The sequence below is a fragment of the Myxine glutinosa genome, chromosome 13 (genome assembly GCF_964187855.1).
Source record: "Myxine glutinosa chromosome 13, kmMyxGlut1.1, whole genome shotgun sequence".
Taxonomy (NCBI): Eukaryota; Metazoa; Chordata; class Myxini; order Myxiniformes; family Myxinidae; genus Myxine; species Myxine glutinosa.
Genome location: NC_136273.1, coordinates 86895170 through 86916906, shown reverse-complemented (window position 1 = coordinate 86916906; position 21737 = coordinate 86895170). Strand labels below are relative to the sequence as shown.

Sequence of the window (21737 nt, the reverse complement as noted above, 5' to 3'; positions counted from 1 at the left end):
TTTGTACTGGATTCTCTGGGAGATGGGGAGCCAGTGAAGCTTGTAAAGGACGAGGGTGATGTGGTCGCGGGTCCGGGAATGGGTGAGTAGACGGGCAGCGGAGTTCTGAATGTATTGGAGTTTATTGGTGATTGTTGAGGGTGAACCATAGAGGAGGCTATTTGGTTCTACAAAAGTCACTGGAGAGAATTATACGAAACGCTTTCCGTTGCAGTTTCTCCAAACATTCCTTCCGGGCTTTATTTAAGCCACAAAACCATGTGGGTGACGCATATTCCAAAGTGGGTCTAACATACTGTAAATATACTGTTATTGAATCAGAAACTTGGATATTACAACGTTTCAGTTTCCGCAAAAAGTAGAGTTTTCTGTTGAAGGTTTAACACATGGCCTGAACTTGTGTCCCATTTCAGGTTTTCTTGCACATGGATGCCTAACAGTTTGACACAATCTGTTTGATTAATAGCTGAGTCTCCAATATGAAGACTAGGCCCCTCTGCCGGAAGTCTTCGAAAATATGTAACCATGACTTGGCATTTACTAGTGTTAAGATTCATATTGTTTTTAAATGACCATTCTTGGAGACCGGCAAGTTGCTGCTGCATACGACCAGCAAACACGACATACAACTAAAGGAATATTGTGGTGTGTTTGGGGCCCACAAAAGGGCCTGAAATAACTCCTGGGGGGAGTGGTAACGGGGGCGACAGGCCCCGGACGTGTGTCGAAAAAGACACATTAACACATGCCCACGTGTGCCCGTGTGTGGAAAACCGGGTGCCCACGGACGCGCATGCCAACAAATGGAACAAATGCTGCGGTCCTTCGGAGGGACGCCAAAGAAGATTGTGCTTGTGCTTGTGTTGTGTGTGCTGAAAATGTAAACATTAAAAAAGTATTTATATTTAGTTAACCCTAAATGCTGTTTTGTTCTTTTAAAAAATACATATATATATCCACTCTAAACTAAAGGCTAAAGGGGGGTGTATTCCGATAATGCCTATGGTTTGTCTGGTGTAGTTGTCACACTATGCAAAAATAGCAAATAACATGATGCATGGGATGGACTGGGGTGGGGTGGGGTGGGGTGGGGTGGGGTGGGGTGGGGTGGGGTGGGGGGGGGGGGGTGGGGTGGGGTGGGGTGGGGTGGGGTGGGGTGGGGGGGGGTGGGGTGGGGTGGGGTGGGTGTGCTTTAAAAACAAATAGCAAATAACATGATGCATGGGATGGAGTGGGGTGGGATGGAGTGGGATGGGGTGGGGTGGGATGGGTTGGGTGTGCTTTAAAAACAAATAGCAAATAACATGATGCATGGGATGGAGTGGGGTGGGGTGGGGTGGGGTGGGGTGGGATGGGTTGGGTGTGCTTTAAAAACAAATAGCAAATAACATGATGCATGGGATGGAGTGGGGTGGGATGGAGTGGGATGGGGTGGGGTGGGGTGGGGTGGGGTGGGGTCGGATGGGTTGGGTGTGCTTTAAAAACAAATAGCAAATAACATGATGCATGGGATGGAGTGGGGTGGGATGGAGTGGGATGGGGTGGGGTGGGGTGGGGTGGGGTGGGATGGGTTGGGTGTGCTTTAAAAACAAATAGCAAATAACATGATGCATGGGATGGAGTGGGGTGGGATGGAGTGGGATGGGGTGGGGTGGGGTGGGGTGGGGTGGGATGGAGTGGGATGGGGTGGGGTGGGGTGGGGTGGGATGGGTTGGGTGTGCTTTAAAAACAAATAGCAAATAACATGATGCATGGGATGGAGTGGGGTGGGATGGAGTGGGATGGGGTGGGGTGGGGTGGGGTGGGATGGGTTGGGTGTGCTTTAAAAACAAATAGCAAATAACATGATGCATGGGATGGAGTGGGGTGGGATGGAGTGGGGTGGGGTGGGGTGGGGTGGGGTGGGGTGGGGTGGGATGGGTTGGGTGTGCTTTAAAAACAAATAGCAAATAACATGATGCATGGGATGGAGTGGGGTGGGATGGAGTGGGGTGGGGTGGGGTGGGGTGGGGTGGGGTGGGATGGGTTGGGTGTGCTTTAAAAACAAATAGCAAATAACATGATGCATGGGATGAAGTGGGGTGGGGTGGGGTGGGGTGGGAGTGCTTTAAAAAAGACCTATGGTATATGGTATGGTCCGCTTGCATTCATTGGAATCTTTGAAAACTGTCTCCTCTAACAACTGTGACAAAGACGTTATTTACATTAGCAATAAACCAACTGTCCTGCCTGCCTCATCGTGCTCCGCCGCCGAATAAAATGAACATGTGTGATTATGCAACATTTCTGGACTGCATTTGCCTATCCGCTATAGCGGACACGGCAAATGCAGTGTCGTGTTTGAGTCGAAGAATATGCCAAATGGAAAATTATATTATATTATATTATATTATAAGGCTGTGTATGTTCTGATGTGGTCCTTCGCCGTGGTCCTTCGGAGGGACGGGTGTGGTCCAATTTTGGTTTTGTCAGAAGCTCCTTCTGAAAGTCGGACATTTGGGTACTTGCAATGATCTGTTCTATCAAGCGGTCGTCCTCTTCTTGTTTGGAGCTGAAATCACACTTCTGGGAGAGAAGCTTGCACCGGCTGATAAAGGCATCCAGCGATTCGCCGAGATTCTGGCTGTAGTAACGAAGCTCCAGTCGACAGATCCTGAAGTAATCTGAGGGTTCCATTTGTTCCAGGAAGCAATTGAAAATATGCGCGGGTTGCTGCCGCTGTTCGTCTGTTAAAGTCCATGTGTTGTACCGTTTGAGGCCTTCCTCTCCCACTTGAAGCAGGATCAGTAGCACCTGGTTGTTCTCCGTAATGCCTCTAACTTGAAAGTACAGCTCCAATCGCTGCCTAAACATCTTAAAAGCCGCCGCTGTGTTAGGCGCTGTCCAATCCATGCACGGAGTTCCCGCCAGGTCCGCCATTGTGAACGGCAACGAGGCTGCGGGGTCAACAAGGAATGAGCCGATTACAAGAGGCACGGGAAACACCACCTTTTTACCTCGATGAGCTCGAATATGGTTTGTAAAACCGCTGCCACCATGTAAGGTTCTGATGTAGAATAGATCACGAGGCGATGTCAAAGAGAACAATCATTTATTGCAGCACCCGAATCATGTTCATGTCGACGACCCTGTACACACACAGCCTGCCCCCGACCCGGAACTCCACCTTCTTACTTCAAAACGCGAGCAAGCACTTCCGGTTCCACACAACACCATTACGGGTACCAATGAAATATCTGTCGATCACATCTGTGACGTTTTCGTTGCAAAATTAATGTTTGACATTGAAATTGGTGGTTAGAGATACAAGACCAGCACCACAGGATAATCTTTTATTAATTTAAATCAACTCTAATCATTTTTAATTAAAGCTCGACTGTGACTGGGCTTTGTTTTTATAAGAAAAAAATACTCACGCTCATTGCCCTGGGAGACAATATTCGAGAAAAACCTCGTTGCTCCGGAGACAATGGAACAATGGATGAGAATGTCATTGTCTCTGAGAGATTCCCTCAGTCGAGATGAGACACAGTGAGAGAAGAACGAACATTCGAGGTACAGTCCACGTGACCCAATACAACACAGAGGAAGAAAGGTTTTCATTTGTCAGGTATGGCGCGGTCTTGTCTCCCATAATGGCGGATGGACTCTGTATCCTCAAGCGACATGACGTCATTACATACTTCTTATGCTAAACCTTCACATAAGTCTTACCTTAAAATAGCATGCCATAAAATTTGCTCAATTTGGATTTTCATGATGGAAGCCGTGCATTATCCCAAAAAAATGTTTTTTACCAATTTTTTGGGGGGAGGGAGAAATGATGTCTTCTCCCCAACCTTTTATGATCCGACCATGCCCCGTGTCCCTTGCTCGTCCCTCCTTGCATCGATGACCTTCATTGTCACAATATATAATGTTTCCTTTTTTTTTTCCCCCTCTCTGTCTCTATTTGAAATTGTGGTCTGTGTTTATCCTTTGAAGATTTATTTATTTCTTCCTTATTTATTTCTTCCTTAATCAATTGTAAGTGCAGCACATCACAACATGTAGGACTCACAGCTCTTTCCCCACATTCACTTCACTTTGTTCCTCATCTTCTTCGAAACCTGGCACTTCGAAGGAGACATATGGGCACGGACCAGGCAAGTTACGGCAAATGAGGGAGTGCAGTGACGCTGTTTGAACAATGTCAAAGCCCACAGAACCTCCAAAGGTACTGGGCTTCCAGTAGCCAGGTGAGCAAAGTGGGTTGCTCATAAGACCTTTGAGGGAGAACGGAGCTCCCATCTCTATCATGGTTTCTCCAAACATCATGGACTTGCCTGGGGTTTTTTCCACCAGAAGTCCAACAAATAACTCCACAGCATCCACGTCCTCGTAGAATGACTCCAGCTCGTCAGCTAGACCCTTGTCTCCTTGATGTAATTGGGACAAAAAAACGGTCAATTTTTTATAATCACCTCATGGTATATAGTTATCATCTATATTTGGTGGGGGAGCGAAGAGAGAGGGAAATTAACGAACAGTCAAAATATGACCTACCTGTGAGGGCCATGAACGATTGGTGTTGCTTGAGGCCTAACCATTGGCGATACTGGTTGAATGGCTGCAATCGAAGAGAGCGACCATGTTCTATCACTCGCTCCTGAATATGTAGCAGTGCTTGAGGGACGGTATGACCTCCACCTATCTAAGGGGTTTGGAAGAAAAGTAGGTCATGAAATGTTTACATCTCCACTTAACTCTCAACATGGAGAAAGGAATGAAAGAAAAAAAAATACATTTGATGATGACTCAACTTTCAATTCGGCAGTTTCACACAACAAAAACTACAGCAGGACCTCCTCATCACACCCTGGTCATTACATTGAGCCAAATGTCTCTCTCGCTTTACGAAAAGCTCCAATGATTTATTAAGAGATCAGAAGAGATTCTCATCAAATCTCATGAGAAATGAATGGGATCGTTTTGTCGTGAAATTAACCAAGTGGAATTTCTGCTTTTTATTGAGTCAGTCGTGATTACCTCAATCACCGAAAGAGGATGGAGGTTATGCTTTCACTCTGTCTGTTTGTTTGTCTGTTTGTGAACAATATATCTTTTAAAGGTTGTGGACGGATTCGGACAAAATTTGGTGGAGAAGTTGGGTTATGTGACAAGTAAGAATTGATTCAATTTTGGTGATGATACGAACCCAGATTCGGATCAGAGAATATTTTTTTAGTAATTCCTCAACATTGAGTGATATGGCTAAAACGGATAAATAGCACGATATCTCAAAAAGTTGTGGATGGATTTGGACGAAACTTGGTGGACATGTTGGGTGTGTGACAAGGACGAATCGATTCGATGTTGGTAAAGATAGAGATCCAGATACGATATTTTTTTTTTATTTTCTAAGTGATTCTTCAGAATTGAGAGATTGGTTAAGGTCCGGACGCACCTCCGGCCTATCAGTGGGATACAAACCGTACACTGTTCAGCCTGGCGAAGGTATGCGCTCTACGCATGCTGGCACCCTTTAAAGGTTATATTTATTTAATTTAGCATCTCTTATTTAACCTGTGTGCAAAAAAACGTTTTTTCTAGAACCCTAAAAGGAACAAAAACCATTTGAGAGTAAAATAAAAAGGTCAAGTCTATTTTTCAGTCTCAAGTTATGATCAAGTTCTGACCCCCAAAAATGTATTTGTGATGTCAATAGTATTTTCCTTTTGAATTGATTGATTTTTTTTTACCCAAATGCAAGATTCGAGCACCGAAAGCAAACAAATGAAGACAGAAATATTGCCCACCTTGCCAGCCCTCTGTGATATCAGACTCTCGAGAATAAGCCGAAAGCCATTTTTGTAAACGACGGTGGTGTTGAGAGCAAAGCTGGTGAGTGGAACACGGCCCCCTGGTAGTTCCAGGTGGTCAGGCATTAGGCCATGCCAGTGGTACAAGTGGTTAAACTCTGCATAGATGCGGTTTGTGTACTGGAATGGCTCTGAAAAGAGCAATGTGGGGTCAAAGAGCAGGCGGAAGTTGTAGCCGCTGAGATGCTGCACATAGTCCTCAATGACTATCTTGAGGGTTTCAGCTGGAGAGCAAGTGGGATGATGAAGAGGACAATGAGTGAGAAGAGGGAACACGTTGAATAACCATTTTGTAAGGATTTGCTCAATTTTCAAAATATTGCAATTTAAATCCATCCTATTGCTGCCATCAGCAAGATTTGCACCCAAAACTTCTGCAATACAAATTCAAGGTTCTCAAAACTAAATCACAATCATGCCCAAGTTACCTGTGAAAATTAAGGTAGCCAAAGAAGCAGGTACAGTATTGGAAAAGAGCTAAAGAAGGAAGGAAGAGAAGCTGAAGACAAGTTGACAAAGAGTTTTTGAGGAAGTATAAAGGGAAGACCAGAACTGACCTAGACCATATTTCCAAATCTCGCAACCAGATCTCACCAGTAAGCACGAGGCGTGCTGTCTGGAACAGCTGCTCATCATCCCAAGCTGAGTGTCGCGCACGCAGTATGTCGCACACACGGTTGTGTTCCCGTAGCCATAGTGTAGACCAGACCAACAGAATCGGGATGTACCCATATAGCGGATGTCCCACGGCCAATCGCGAGGCCGGCGGGATGCCATCTGGATATGCCATGTCGACCCGAGCTTCCAGCACGGATGGTGGGAATTCCTCACCATCGACCATCTGTTTGCAAAATGCGGTGCATCTACCAAATGCAACGATATTCCAAGAATCTGTACTACTACGTCTTGCTACAATTAATGCACATTGAATTTTACCATGGCGAGACCATTGGTAGGTACCCTCTACACAGAAAGCCAAAGCAGATACATGGACACTCCACTTCCCCAAAGCTCTTCACCTGGAACTTGAGCTTTCCATGTTGGAGTAACCTTAATTCCTGCTGCCTCTCCAGTGAATCTCCATATATATGGTTCAGATCAACCTGGGAAACACGCAAGTCGACCAGTTATAATTCTTTTAAGCAACCACAGGTACTGCGTCACTTCCTTCACCTGAAAAAGGTCAAGTGCTTGGTTAGTTCAGTAAACAAAAAGTTGTTGATAAACAATAAATTGAATTGGATGATGAAGTATATTTCTATATATTGATGAATATTGTTACGTTTGTGGGGGGTAGACAATGAAATACCATAGTGCAGGTAGAAGTGTATAGATAACCATGCTCCGAATGTCGCGATGAAGAAGAAGAAACCCCATGTACCATAAGTCGGGATCTGTTAGACCGTACGTCGTGTAAGAGTGTATCATTGTTCCCATGACGAGGAGTGGGGTTATGTTAATTAGTTAGGGATTTATGGTAAATCCCCTGTATGTAATTGCCTCTGTTATTTCCCCTCTGTACCTTATGACAATGCAGCAAACACACATAGCCAAACAATCGGCATAATTAATAACATTAAATAAAACAACCGGAAGCAGGACATTGATACCGGAAGCAGGAAACTACCGTTGATACGACCGACCTGGTGATCACAAAGGCCGGCAAGTGGCGATGAGACCACGCCCCAAAGGCAATTGGTCAGGTCGGCGATAGAGTGATGTGGTGGCGTCCGCTGGTTGGAGCAGGCATGGGTGACGTTGGATGACTAAGAGCCTTGAAGACAAAAGGCTGTATTCCAACATTTTCTGTCTCTTCTTCTCTTCTCTCTCTTGTCTCTTTGGGTCCTGGCTTTGATAGCGAACGGTCGTGTCCCGACATTTTGTCTCTCTGTCCGGGTTGGTTTTCCATAACAAACGGTCAATTATTGGTTCTCTTGCATTGGGAATTACTGCCATGCAGTCACATTTTATAGCGCTCTTGCACTCGGGACATTGGAGGTTTCGACGATCGTGAGGAGGGGCGGTCGCGGCTTGTGGACTCTGGTGCGCTTGGCCAATAGTTTTATGACGGCTGAGGGCCGTGCTGAGTGACCCGGAGAGACGTCGGTGCGTAGTCTGGGTGCTGTGTGGGGCAGACGGCGTGTGGACGGGCGCGGCCTGCTCGCTTTGCGCTCAGCGGCTAAAGGAGCGAACTGTGCACGGAGGCCTGTGTTTTCCTGTGCAAGGACAGAGGGCCTGTGACGATCCGGGACAAACAAGGGGACCATGGCGAAGTACATGCACACGACATTTTGTTACTTTCAGTTCTTTTTCCCCTTGTCTGTATTCGAGTCCGTGTGGAGGGTCCCTCTGTTGGGAATATTTTATCATGCATTTTCTTGTTTGCTGGCCTTTATTTTTATTAAACATTTTTATTTGTACATTTTAAATCCATGTCGGTTAAGTTGATTATTGCAGGTTCGAAGACGTCCAGTGGGACAGGTGAAGGTAAGAGCTTTGCTAACCCCCGCTGCTCTCCCCAGCCCGTATAAAGTAGGTCCGCCATCATTGACTGAACGCCTCAGAGTGTTAAGCTCGTTCGGCTAATCCGTCCCCAGGGGTGTTCACCCCAGGAACGCGACAATATTTAACTTCCCTCATTCGTTCTATCCCACTCTTCCTTGCAGGGCTTCAAGTAGGCAGAGCACCACCATCGCATGTCACCCCCATCTCTACCTGCAATCATTTATACCCCCATTGACCAGACTAAACCAACCATTTACTTGTATGTCACTGTGTTTCCTCCTATCCTCTCCCTCTTTTTTTCCTGCTCGTTCATCCCCTTGCTAACTGTGTCCAAATGTGGCACCAACTGTCCCTTTGTAGGTTGGCAGGAAGGCCTTGAGGGACGCACACTCTCATTTACACCGTCTAGTCTGGGTTTGAACCTATATCCAGCTATAACCCGTCATCCTGCTGTTTCACAGCCAGGGTGATTCATCAATGTGTGTGCCGTACTTTAGATGCACGTTAAACCGGGCGTCCCATCTGCCGGCATTAGTTGGGCGTCCCGTCTGAAAAAGGACATTGGATTACCGGCACAGCCGCACCTTCAGCCTACGATGCTACCCAACAGCCTTGTGCTACATAAAAAAGTAGTCCCTCTGTTAGTTGCATTTGCCACTCTCCCATGAGTCTCAATCTTGTAGAGAAACCTGGAAAGCATCTGAAAATGTAAATCCCAAAGTACACGATTTGTATTGGACATCTTCCCTATCGAAAACCGTTAAAAGAAAATACAAACTAGAACAACATTCTTCCACATCACGACTTCGACTGATATGCCTCCACCCACATTATTATATCATTATAATACTTGTATCAAGTTTGATTTAAATCCATTCAGCTGTTCTCAAGTTATCACATTTTTACCTGACATGACCTCTGCCTATTGACCTCATGACCTCAAAATTTAATCAGTTCATTCTTCCATCATGATACACACCTGTACCAAGTTTGAATTAGATCCCTTTAGCTGTTCACAAGTTATCACATTTTTACCTGACATGACCTCTGACCTTTTGCCTTTGACCTCTTGACCCCAATATCTAATCAGTTAATTTTTACATCATTATTAGTTCACGAGTTATCTAGTGACCACTATATTCGTCATGTGTGTGCGTCTGTCTGTGTGTCTGTCTGTCCGCAGCATAACTACCCGATGATATCATCCGATCTTGATGAAACTTGTGTGGGAGGTTGATATCATGATCTAGTTGTGTCCTGCCTAGAATGGGCGTATTGCGCCCATTGTGGGCGGAGCCACGCCCGAAAAAGATGTCTTTTTCGGGAATAATCGAGTTCAAGCTACATCTTCTCCGAGGGAGTTGGTGGAATCTGACAAGGGGTTCGGTATTTGGTTAGGCCAATGTCATGTTTCTAGCCCCACGGAGCTCGATTTTTTATTTTCGCCCCAAGGTCAAGGTCACAAGGTCACGAAATTTAGAAAAGTCGATTTTTGATGGTTTTATTACATTGTTCGCTTCCTGATAGGGTGAAATGTCGTACATGATCTTATATTATCACATACATCATGAAATACAAGTTTTCCAACAAATTTCAGAATCTTCGACCTTTGACCTTTGAAGGTCACAAAGGTCAAATTTTCAAAGTTGTCGGAATCGAACCGAATTTTCGGTATTGTGTAGCTAACTAACCTCATAACTGATTATACATTATTTTCTATCTCATTTCAAGGTCAGTAACCTTCGTTTTGACATTTCCGGGCCTGTTTCGGTTATAGTCCGTCCTTTGTCATTGATTACCGCTCGCTCGTGAACCATCGTCGTCTCCTGACTTCTACATACCTGCACCAACTTTGAATTAGATCATTTCAGCCGTTCTCAAGTTATAGACCTATTACGGACTTTGACCTTTGATCTCTTGCCCCCAAAATCTAATCACTTCATCTTTACACCATTCTACATAATTGTACCAAATTTGGTCAGAATCCCATCACTCGTTCACAAGTTATCGCGGTAACGGGATTTTTACCTAACATGACCTCTGACCTTTGGCCTTTGACCTCGTGACCCCAAAATCTAATCAGTTCATCTTCACCTCGTTATAATACCTGCACCAAGTTTGACCAAGATCCCTTCAGCCGTTCTCAAGTTACCACGGTAACGAAAACCTATCATGGATGGACGGACGGACAGACGGATGGACGGACAACCTGAAAACATAATGCCTCCATCGACTTCGTCAGTGGAGGCATTAAAAAAATGTTTGATCTATCTGTCCTCAATAATTTTCATTTCCATCTCGGTTTTCCTCCATCACTCACCCCATGTCCCAGCGCTTTTGTAAAACCAGGTCCCCGTTGCATGTCTGTGTGGAAGAACTGATGAGTGAAGTGCTGAGCGAAGAAGGCGAAAAGCATGTTTGACCCTCTTGGGTTTGGAATGAACTTCTTCCGTAGAAGAAGCCGTTCCGCCAGGAGAGATGCATCTGGAAGACGCTTGGGACCTGAGAGCCAGGCAGGACCACATTATCATTTCCATGGTCCGATATTGATGTTTTTTGCATGAAACTTGAAGTGAAGGTGTTATACGCAGGTACGGGGACATTTTTTTCAATTCTTTTTTTTTTAAAGAAAATCCAAAATGGAGAAAAGGAAGAGAAGGGAGGATGATAGGAGAGAGAAAGGAGGGTAAGGCCAAGTAGGGAGAGAGGTTTTGTTAGAGATGTGAGGGACGGGGCAGGTATAGATAATATGAGGGGGAATGGAGGAGTCAAATTTTTGCCATATTTGTGTAGCGTTTGGAACGTCTTCTTGGGGAGTTCAACCAACATGGAAGTAAATGGCAAAACGTTGGCAAAACATCAGTAGTTCATTAATAGGTCAAGCACTCTGTAAAAAAAACTTTCACCCCTTGAGCAACACCAGAATGAACCTCCATCTCATTGAATAAGGACCAGGTTCAGCTGGTGAGAACGAAACACGATCACAACAGAAACACGATGTGTTGAACTTGCGATGACCACCTTTTGTTCCCATTGGAGTTGGGCAGTTGAGTGGCACTGGAGGTAGGGCAAGGCCGTAGTAGCTTTTGTTAGCAACTACAGGCCATGCTTTGTATGTGAAATCACTGTTGTATGCGGGAGGATCCTCCACCAAGCCTGCTCTCTCTGTGGAGGCAAAAAGGATCGGATTTGTTATCCTTGAATTGGATCCTCCAGGATCTGTAGAACCAATCGCTAAATGTCACAAACCTGCCCCCAACAACAACTTTACACATACCTTTCACCATGGTAATGTCAGACAACAGATAAGCCTACACCGCAAAAGCCACCACATATGCACCACTGAGCTCCTCACCACCTACAAAGCTTTCATCCACAGTTTGATGGAATACTGCTCTCCCCTCTGGGCTGGTGCTCCTGCCTCACACCTAGCTCGGCTTCCCGCTGTTGAATCCAAGGATTTTAGAATCATTGGAATCTCATATCACCCCCCATCCAAAACCTTGATCTTTTCTACCCCATTAATCCACCCGAAACCCACCTCCTTCAATTTCCCTGTTTTCTTTCCTGAAAACCCCTGTTCGGTCCATCTTGTTTATCCCGTGTACCCCGCCCTAGCCCTCTCTCTCTTCCACAGATCTCCCGATGTCCTTGTTACCCTCGCCAGAGGAGAGGGTATTGCATTTGAGTCCGTTTGTTTGTCTGTTCGTCTGTTTGTTTGTCCGCACAGAATATATATGATTTTCTCTGCAAATGTTGGTCCGATTGACAGGAAATTTTCAACATAGGTGCAACTCCACCTGTAAAACATTTTAATGATAATTATGACGTCATCGGTCACGTGGTTCGGCCGCCATCATGGAAAAATCGAAAAACTTTGCACCTCTATATCTCCGAAAGTGCTGAATCGAAAAAATTGACACATGGCTCATTGTAAAGAACTCTCCATGGGGAATAAAATATGTTAATGATGATGTCATAGGTGCCTCCATTATGACGTTATAATTCGACAAGTACAAAACTTCATCGATCAAGATGAAATTTCTTGAGCATAATCTAGGAATAAATTAGTTTAGAAAAAAAATAATCATGACGTCATCAGTCACGTGGTTCGGCCGCCATATTTGTTTTAACACAAAAGCCTTAAAAACCACTGGAAATACATCCTGGCGAAGGTTTGCAATCTCTGATTGCTCTTTTTCTTGTTCCTTACTGTTGTTGTGCTTCCCTTTTAGTCCTTCACCGATGGCCTTCATGAACAACATTTGCATCTTCTATCGTATGCAGCACAAGGCTGTGGGTATCATAATTTTCCGGTGGGCACAGCTGTACCACTGATGCAGTGCCCCCTGTAGGTCAAAGCAGGAATTTGGAATTTGGCCAGGGTCCCGGCAATAGCTAAATTTGTAATTTGTATCTGCACAATGCTTTGTGCAAATGGCGATAGGATGATTAGAAAAAGTTTTAAACATTTAAATGTAAAATAAAATATTTGATAAACATCGAACTACAAATATACAAAGTATAAAGAAGAAGGACTCACTCATGAGAACAGCATGCATTAAGAAATTGCGAAGAGGCCTAATACGGTTGACGATGTCCCAAAGCCAGGGTAGGCCAGTGAGAAGCCTGTGGAGTTGTTCAGGACTAGGCCTCAACCAGTTTTGAAGTCGAGTCAGAAATTCCGCTGGAACAGAGATGATAAGTAAATGACAAGTCAGGAGATGACGATGGTTCACGAGCGAGCGGTATTCAATGACAAAGGTCAAAACCGCCATTGAAAATATATAAATAGGAATGTATTATCTGTTATGAGACTAGTTAGCTACACAATACCGAAAATTTGGTTCGATTCCGACAACTTTGAAAATTTGACCTTTGTGACCTTGAAATGTCAAAACGAAGGTTACTGACCTTGAAATGAGATAGAAAACAATGTATAATCAGTTATGAGGTTAGTTAGCTACACAATACCGAAAATTCGGTTCGATTCCGACAACTTTGAAAATTTGACCTTTGTGAGCTTCAAAGGTCAAAGGTCGAAGATTCTGAAATTAGTTGGAAAACTTGTATTTCATGATGTATGTGATAATATAAAAACATGTACGACATTTCACCCTATCAGGAAGCGAACAATGTAATAAAACCATCAGGAATCGACTTTTCTCAATTTCGTGACCTTGTGACCTTGACCTTGGGGCGAAAATGAAAAATCGAGCTCCGTGGGGCTAAACACGTGACATTGGCCTAACCAAATACCGAAACCCCTGTCAGATTCCACCAAACCCCACGGCGAAGATGTAGCTTGAACTCGATTACCCCCTAAAAAGACATCTTTTTCGGGCGTGGCTCCGCCCACAATGGGCGCAATACGCCCACTCTAGGCAGGACACAACTAGATCATGATATGAACCTCCCACCCAAGTTTCATCAAGATCGGATGATATCATCGGGTAGTTATGCTGCGGACAGACAGACAGACACAGACAGACAGACACACACCCATGACGAATATCGTGGTCACTCTGTTTGATAACTCGTGAACCAATATCGTGCAGTTTTTGGAATGGAAAGAGAAATATTGAGAGGTTTAGTGACAATTCACCCTCTCACTTAACAACACACTCCATAAAAAGGCACCCTAATCTGTAATTGGGATTTTTGGGGACCAGGTACCGGTCGGTACATGACACTCAGTGTTATATAATTATTAATTAGTGCCTTGTATCCATTGGTAAAAGGCGCCATATAAATACAATTATTACTTGTGAAGATCAAAGATTGTATATTGGGTGGTCTTGTACGTTATTCTGTCTCTCGGTCAATCGCCTACAGGTCACAATTTTAAACTCATCTTCACGAAACTTCACCAGATGGTAGAGTTGGTCATAAGGAAGAAACCGATTGATTTTGAGGTCAAAGGTCATGTTGAGGTCGAAATTTCTAAAATTGTCATTTTTTATCCGAAAAACTTGAAAATTGAACAGCATTTGCATATTGAGTCACTACATTGGGAAACTAACTATTTTTGGGGTCAAAAGGTCAAAGGCCACCTCAAGGTCAAATTTTCAAAATCATACAATTTCATATGAAAAATCATCAGTTTTCAGCCGATTGATTTGAAATTTAAACAAGTACAGATACATTCAAAGTACACCGCCCCATGCCAAATAATTAAATACCTACAGCGCGGCATTGCCGGGGCGCCCGGCAATACCGCAGTGCAGCTCATAGAGGCTCCATTGGGAGGGAGAGGTGTACACAAATTGATTGATTAATTGTATAATTAAAATCAATAAAAGATTATCACAAAATATTTTCTTAATCAATTGGCTAATAGCATAAATAAACCACTAGTGCTTCATCCGAAGATGTATCTTTTAGAAATGTAATTAAATAAGTCATTAATAAAAAATTAAATAATTAATTGATTAATCAATAAATAATTAATCAATTAATCAATAAATAAATAATCGATTAAATGATTAATCAATAAATCAAAAATATCCTTGACAGCCACATCACTTGGTCACTGTCATGTCCAAATATTAGCTTCCCAGCTCAAAAGGTGCCTGAGATATTGGCCAAATGAGAAAGAAATTAAATAAATGATTAAAAAAAAAAAAAAACCTTTAGAGGCCATTTTTCCCCGCAAGCAGGGGTTGGCCTTTTTCGGGGACCGTGGTTGTTGTTGTTTTTTGGTCCCCTTTTTGAAGCAATGTTTTACGGCCGGATGCCCTTCCTGCCGCCAACCCTTTTTGTCGCCTTTTTACGACAAACAGGGAATTACCAGTGAACTGGTACTCAATTTGCCGACCTCGGAAGGATGACAGGCTGAGTCAACCCCCCTGGCGTTGATTCAGCGATCGACCGGGATTCGAACCCAGGATCCTCGGATCCTAAGCTGGCACCCTAGCCGCTAGCCCAACACCAGGCTAAATAAATGATTAATAATGAAAATAAATAAATAATAATCATTAAAAAATTAAATTATTAATCAATTCGGTCATAGAACACATAAAGCACCACCATTTCATCAGAATCTGTAACTTAAAAAAAAGAATTTTTAGTCATTAATCGAACAATTAAATAATTAATCGATTAATTGATTAATTGATTAATTAATAAATCAAAAATATCCTTTGCAGCCAAATCACCTGGTCATTGGCATGTCCAAATATCAGCTTCCTAACTCAAAAGGTGCCTGAGTTAATGGTCAGAAGAGAAAGGAAATTTGATTAATTAAATAAGTACTTAATTAATCGCTAATAATTAAATAACTCCTCAATTCATTGATTAATCAAAAAACAAAAAATAGCGCTTTTGACAAAGTACTTGCTCACTACTGTGCCGAAATTTCAGCTTCCGAGCTCAAAGGATGGCTGAGATATCGCCCGGATAAACAAACAAACAAACAAGAAAACAAACAACCAGAGTGAAAACTGAGTACTCCCTTTCAGCGTGCGTCATTGCCGAGCCCCCTTCGGTGTCCGGCAATGACGTTTTGCAATGCCTGGAGATGGCATAGGAAAGGTGCGGTGTACAACAGCAATTGCACAGTACCTCACTGAATTGGGAAACTAACTATTTTAAGGTCAAAGGTCAAGTCAAGGTCAAACTTCTAATATCATAGATTTTAATCTGAAAAATCATTAATTTTAATCCAATTGACCCAAGGTTTGATTAATATTGTCAACTTTAATCTTAATGAAATGAACAATTTGATGTATCCATGGCAACTTTTTATTTTGGGTAGGGGTGTATTTTGCAAGTATCGAGCTCTGTATATCTTTATTGTTATGATTATAATTTAGGCAGGAAATTTGATTTGTGTCTGGACAGGCTCATTGCTTAACACATCGTGTCAACGTTGACTCCTATTGTTGCTGGATGCAGGTAACTAACTAACTGCGAGAACCTGTATTCTAGCAATGAGGTGTTAGATAAGAGTGGTGTGGTACAAGATCTTGCATACCAATGGTTAATGAAAAGTAACATTTGCAATTAGTAACCTTATTTGAACCATATAAAATCCTAGCTCTGGATTAGACTAAAGTTTAAAACCACTGATTTTAGCTGATGTGGAACGCAGCGCTGGGATGAAACAACTTGCAACGATCTGCCTGCAACAACGCACAAGATCTGCCTGCAACCCTCTTATGGTTAAACTGCCAAAATCAAGACTCTCTGCTCACCTTCACTCCTTCATTCCCCTTTTCTCCCGCCTTTGGAACAAACTCCCCCACTCCCTTCAATCCCACTCCTCCCTCCAGGTCTTTGAAACAGCTGTTCACCACCATCTCATATCTTCCCCCATCCAAAACCTTGATCTTTTCTACCCCCGTTAATTTCACCCCAAATCCACTTTTTTAAAATTCCAACTTCTTTCCTGGAAGTCCTTGCAGTGTCCACATGTTTTATACTTCTCCCAATCCCCCCCACCCTTCCCATGCCTCCTTCCCCCAAGCCCTCTCCCTCCCACAGATCTCCCGATGTCCCTGCTCTCTGCTGTTGTACTTGTGTGCTTCCCTCTCTCTCTCCATCTTGTCTCTTGCTCCCTTTAACATATGTTTTATGTGTCCGTTTGTCTTTTTGTGATTAATGTTAGCTCTTACACGAACCTCGATCTAGTATCCAAAAAAAAAAATACTTCTCCGAAACTATTGATGGGATCGTGACCAAACTTGGCTTTTCTCTCTTCTCAGAAACTACACACACAATTTCGATGAAAATTGACCACAACCTTCACCACCCGTGATGTACCAAAGTTTGTTCACGGCATTAAAAAAAATCGGGGTTTAATGGCGTCTACTGGGGGAGGGTGGGGAGTTGCCCCCAAAATAGGTGTTTTTCATTTGTTTAGAGTCTTATGATTCCGTGAGTTAGATTGTACATCCTGCACTGTCTCCTAGCGACCATTTAAATTGGTTTAAAATACCTTGATACTGTTTAAAATACCTTTAGTCAGTGTAGTATACGGCTTTATTCTACCAGGTGAGCACCCAGGTGTATTGCCCCTATTTTTGTTATGGATGGTGCTACATATAAATGCATACACGTGAAGAAGAGGTAATAAGCTGGCTATCTTGCCTGCACATGATTGCCCTTGTTGAAGATGTGGTCACACCATCCCTTGCTGTACTTGATATATGATGAATACGGATTAAAACGCTGCATGCACCTGGTCCTATGATTATTATTATTATTTCGTATGCAACCTGTGGCTGCTTGTTGCATCATTGCTGGGAGCACCGCTGTGCCGCCTGTTACCAATAAGCCAGTACTCATTTTACCGACGTGGGAACGATGATAGGCTGAGTCAACCCACCTGTTGTTAATTCAACAAGGGCTCAAACTCAAGACCCAAACAGCTTTAGGCAGCTACCTTAACCGTTAAGACTACACCGGGCTTGGTCACATGATTGAGAGTCACATCTTAATTGGTAGCTCAGGACCAAACAGGAAGTATTACATGCTGATGGTTTAATTGCGGTGGAGTGTCAGGTGCCATGATGATGCCCACGTTCTTTGCAGGTCGGTCCACCATAGCCGGTTCGAGTGCAGTCACATTCATAGAGGTCTTCACTCGATGACAAGCAGACGCCTCGGTGGTGACAGGGGAATTGACAACAAGGGTCGTCGGCATTTCCTGTGTCAGATGATAGATTGAGAGGAGCATATGAATGAAAAAACATTTGTTCATGGCAAAGACTTGTTTTTACCTTCATTTGATACATTTGCCTTCCCCGGTGAACGCACCTGAGGTTGAAAGCAGCACGGTGGTGAGAAGCAGAAGCAGGATGTGGAGGATCACACCTGAAGCATCAAACGTGTTAAGCTGGTCAGTACAAAAAAAATTACATCCCATAAGTAATACACCTACATTCTAAGCTATTGTCTGACAGTTACTGATTACAGTTACAGATGTGATGAAAATTACAGTTACTGATGAGGTCATCACTCATTTGTGATCTTTGGAAGGAAGAGTTGTTCTTTTTGTAGGATCAGGCTGTGGTAGAGAGGGGAAGTAGGGATTTAAAGTTTCAGATCAGCTTGGAAGGCCCCAAACCCCTTCCAGCCCAGTTATATTGACCCCCTAAATATACAGTGCCTTCAGAAAGTATTCAGACCCCTTGACTTTTTTCACATTTTGTTGTGTTATAGCCTGAATTCAAAATGCATGAAATTGAGATTTTTTTGCCACTCATCAAAGTGGAATTTTTTTTTTTTGAAATCTTCAAATTGATGGTGGGAGTCGTCGTTTTCACGAATCTCTTCCCTTCTTTGGCGAACTCACTAAGCGTTGTGCGATGGCTGTATAGTCGTTGTGCGATGGCTGCGTGATTCACAGCATTTATCACAAACATCGCAGATATGTAGACTGGTCCTTGCGGAGATGGACGTTGGCAGGTTTTGCTTTCATGTCTCCGCTGTCGCACGATAGAAAGTTTACCACATTCAAAGTGGCCAAGGCCTTTGCGGCAAATGTTATGCCAAACTGACCTGTTTGTGGCCTGATGTTCAAAGGTGACAACTGGAATGGCACAAGACTTGAATGTACACTCAAATTAATTGAAAAATTAAAAGCTGAAATGTCTAAAGTCAATAAGTATTCAACCCCTTTGCTATGACACTTCAAATTGAGTTCAGGTGCATCCATTTTCCTTTGATCATCCTTGAGATGTCTCAACAACTTGAATAGAGTCCACCTGTGGTCAATTTAATTGATTGGACATGATTTAGAAAGAAACATACCTTTCTATATAAGGTCCCTCAGTTGACAGTGCATGTCAGAGCAGAAACTCCACCATGAAGTCCAAGGAGCTGTTCATATAACTCGGAGATAGAATTGTGAGGAGGCATAGAAAAGCGGAAGGGCATAAAACAATTCTTAGTGTGCTTAAAGTTCCGAAGAGCACAGTGAGCTCAATCATTAGGAAATGGAAAGAATATGGAACTACCCAGACTCTTCCTAGAGCTGGCCGTCCGACCAAACTGAGCCACCGGACAAGAAGGACCTTGGTCGGGGAGGTGACCAAGAACACAATTACCACTCTGACAGACCTACAGAGTACCATGGCTGAGATGGGAGAACCTACCAGAAGGATAACAGTCTTTACAGCACAAATCTAGGCTTTATGGGAGTGGCCGCAGAAGCTACTCCTTAGGAAAAGGCACCTGACAGCATGCCTGGAATTTGCAAAAACGAACGTTAAAGACTGAGAGCATGAGGCAAAATATTCTGTCGTCTGATGAGATTAAAATTGAACTCTTCGGCCGGAATGGCCTATTTGGCCTACGTATGGCGGAAATAAGCCCAGCTCATCACCCATCTAACACCATCCAGACCGTGAAGCATTATGGTGGCAGCATCATGCTATGGGGATGCTTTTCAGCGACAGGGACTGGAAGACTTGTACGGATAGAGGGAACAACGAATGCAGCCAAATACAGGCAAATCCTTGAGGAAAACCTGCTTCAGAGTGCAAAAGACCTTAGACTGTGGCAAAGTTTTACGTTCCAACAGGACAATGACCCCAATCATACAGAGACTTGAAGATTGCTGTTCACCGACACTCCCCATCCAACTTGACAGAGCTTGAGCAAATCTGCAAGTACGAATTGGAGAAACTCCCCAAATCCAGATGTGTAAAACTAATACAGACATACCCAAGAAGATTCGAAGCTGTAATCACTGCCAAAGGCGCTTCTACGAAGTATTGACTCAGGAGGCTGAATACTTATGTAAATTAGATATTTCTGTATTTCATTTTCAATTAATTTGTAAGAATGTCTCACAACATGTTTTCACTTTGTCATTATGGGGTATTTTATGTAGATCAGTGACAATCTTTTTCATTTAATCCATTTTAAATTCAGGCTGTAACACAACAAAATGTGAAAAAGTCAAGGGGTATGAATACTGTTGCGGTTTTGGAATAAAGGTTAATTCCCCCTCATAGGTAGATGCACCACAACATGAAGCCTCACGATAGTTCAGTTATTTATTAGTGAATGTAAGCGTAGTCCTTTCCTGTGTTTAGTTTGCGTTGAGTAGGCCAGTGAGCTTAGGTGTTCTTTTGGCGCTTTGCTTTGGTGCTTTGGTTTGGTTTTGGCGCTGAAATGCCACGCGGCAGGCCTGAACAAGTCTACCGAGGCCGAAGGGAGGCGCGGCAGGAGGAGTGGTCGGTAAGCACTAGCCGCCAATCAGGGCTCGAGGGGAGTGGCTAACCACGACGACCAGAGGCGGGGTTTGGAACATTCGAGTCGGGCCGGGGCGGGGCCATATAACCCTGCTCCGAGCTCCCCCACCTCAGTTGAGATGAGAAGAGATGAGTCGCGCAGCCCATGAGATGGGTTGAGAAAGAGTTGAGTAAGACGGCAGTTGAGGTCGGTCAGAGTCGTGTGCAAGTTACAGTTCCCTGTGAGACGATTTACAGTTCCCCGGGAGAGTGAGTTGGGTTGAGCTTGAGAACGCGAGTGGAGCTGCAGGACGAACAAATTGAATTGCCGATTGTACACAAACTTTCCCCGTGCCCTGCACTCTGCGCTGTATTAATCGCGCGCTCGAGAGGACGACCCGCGCCGGGCCACAGACGCGCGATTTCCTCCTTCCTGCCTTCGCCTGATACGTGCCGCGAACATCCGAGGGCTACGCCCGGTGAGCTGTCCCGGAGCAACTGACGGCAGAGCGCGCTTGGCGCGCAAGCCTCTTCTCCTCCATTTCCCCATGTGGGTGAGTGGGCCCTGTGTCTGGGTAATAAGTTAAACTGGTTAAGCTTCTGCTCTGTGTCCCCCTTTCCTTCATTCTAAATCATTGTACATTGTAAATAAATTGTGTTCTTCCTCTGATTTGACCGTCCTGTCCCTTCCATCCATTGGCTTCGCATGGTATGAATAAAACCGCTCGAATCGGGTTCCAATAAAAGTAACAGCACGAGTCACGTGATACGCATACCGCTCGGGCGTACTCGATTAAGCATGGCTTGTGCGAGGCTCGATCCCCGCTTTCGTGGCAGTGTGGGTTAAAGGTACGTGCGAATTTGTCCCGATACCCTTTTCACGTTTGCCCGGAAGTGGCAATTCGGCCTCGCAGACCCGAAGACCCAGGGGGGAAAAAGGGGTTTAATCCCCCCTTTGTAACGGGAACGGGCTTCGGGAGATCCGCAACAATACTTTCTGAAGGCGCCGTACATATATTACCATAACAAATGATTAATATCACATTTAGATTCAAGTTGTATGTTTTTATTTGTATGTATTGTTGTGGGAATGATCCTTTGGGGTTAATAAAAACTGTTTAGTCTAGTTCAGTTATGTCCTTAATATTTGTTTGGAATAAGTGTAACAACATATGCTTTGCTGTAACGT

At 43.9% G+C, this 21737-nt stretch overlaps 1 protein-coding gene across 1 annotated transcript in view; it reads right to left on the bottom strand.

The window, feature by feature from the left end:
* Positions 1-3319: 3319 nt before the first annotated feature.
* Positions 3320-21737, bottom strand: part of LOC137439092 (prostaglandin G/H synthase 2) — a 28669-nt gene continuing 10251 nt past the window's right edge. Inside the window, exons 2-11 of the mRNA XM_068134789.2 lie at positions 18126-18182; positions 17890-18015; positions 12910-13053; positions 11388-11531; positions 10687-10868; positions 6881-6964; positions 6456-6702; positions 5799-6085; positions 4546-4693; positions 3320-4418 (exon numbers count right to left, since the gene is read on the bottom strand). Of these exons, the coding sequence (XP_067990890.2) occupies positions 4057-4418; positions 4546-4693; positions 5799-6085; positions 6456-6702; positions 6881-6964; positions 10687-10868; positions 11388-11531; positions 12910-13053; positions 17890-18015; positions 18126-18182 (1781 nt within the window). The 3' untranslated portion in view covers positions 3320-4056. The remainder of the gene's footprint in view (positions 4419-4545; positions 4694-5798; positions 6086-6455; positions 6703-6880; positions 6965-10686; positions 10869-11387; positions 11532-12909; positions 13054-17889; positions 18016-18125; positions 18183-21737) is intronic.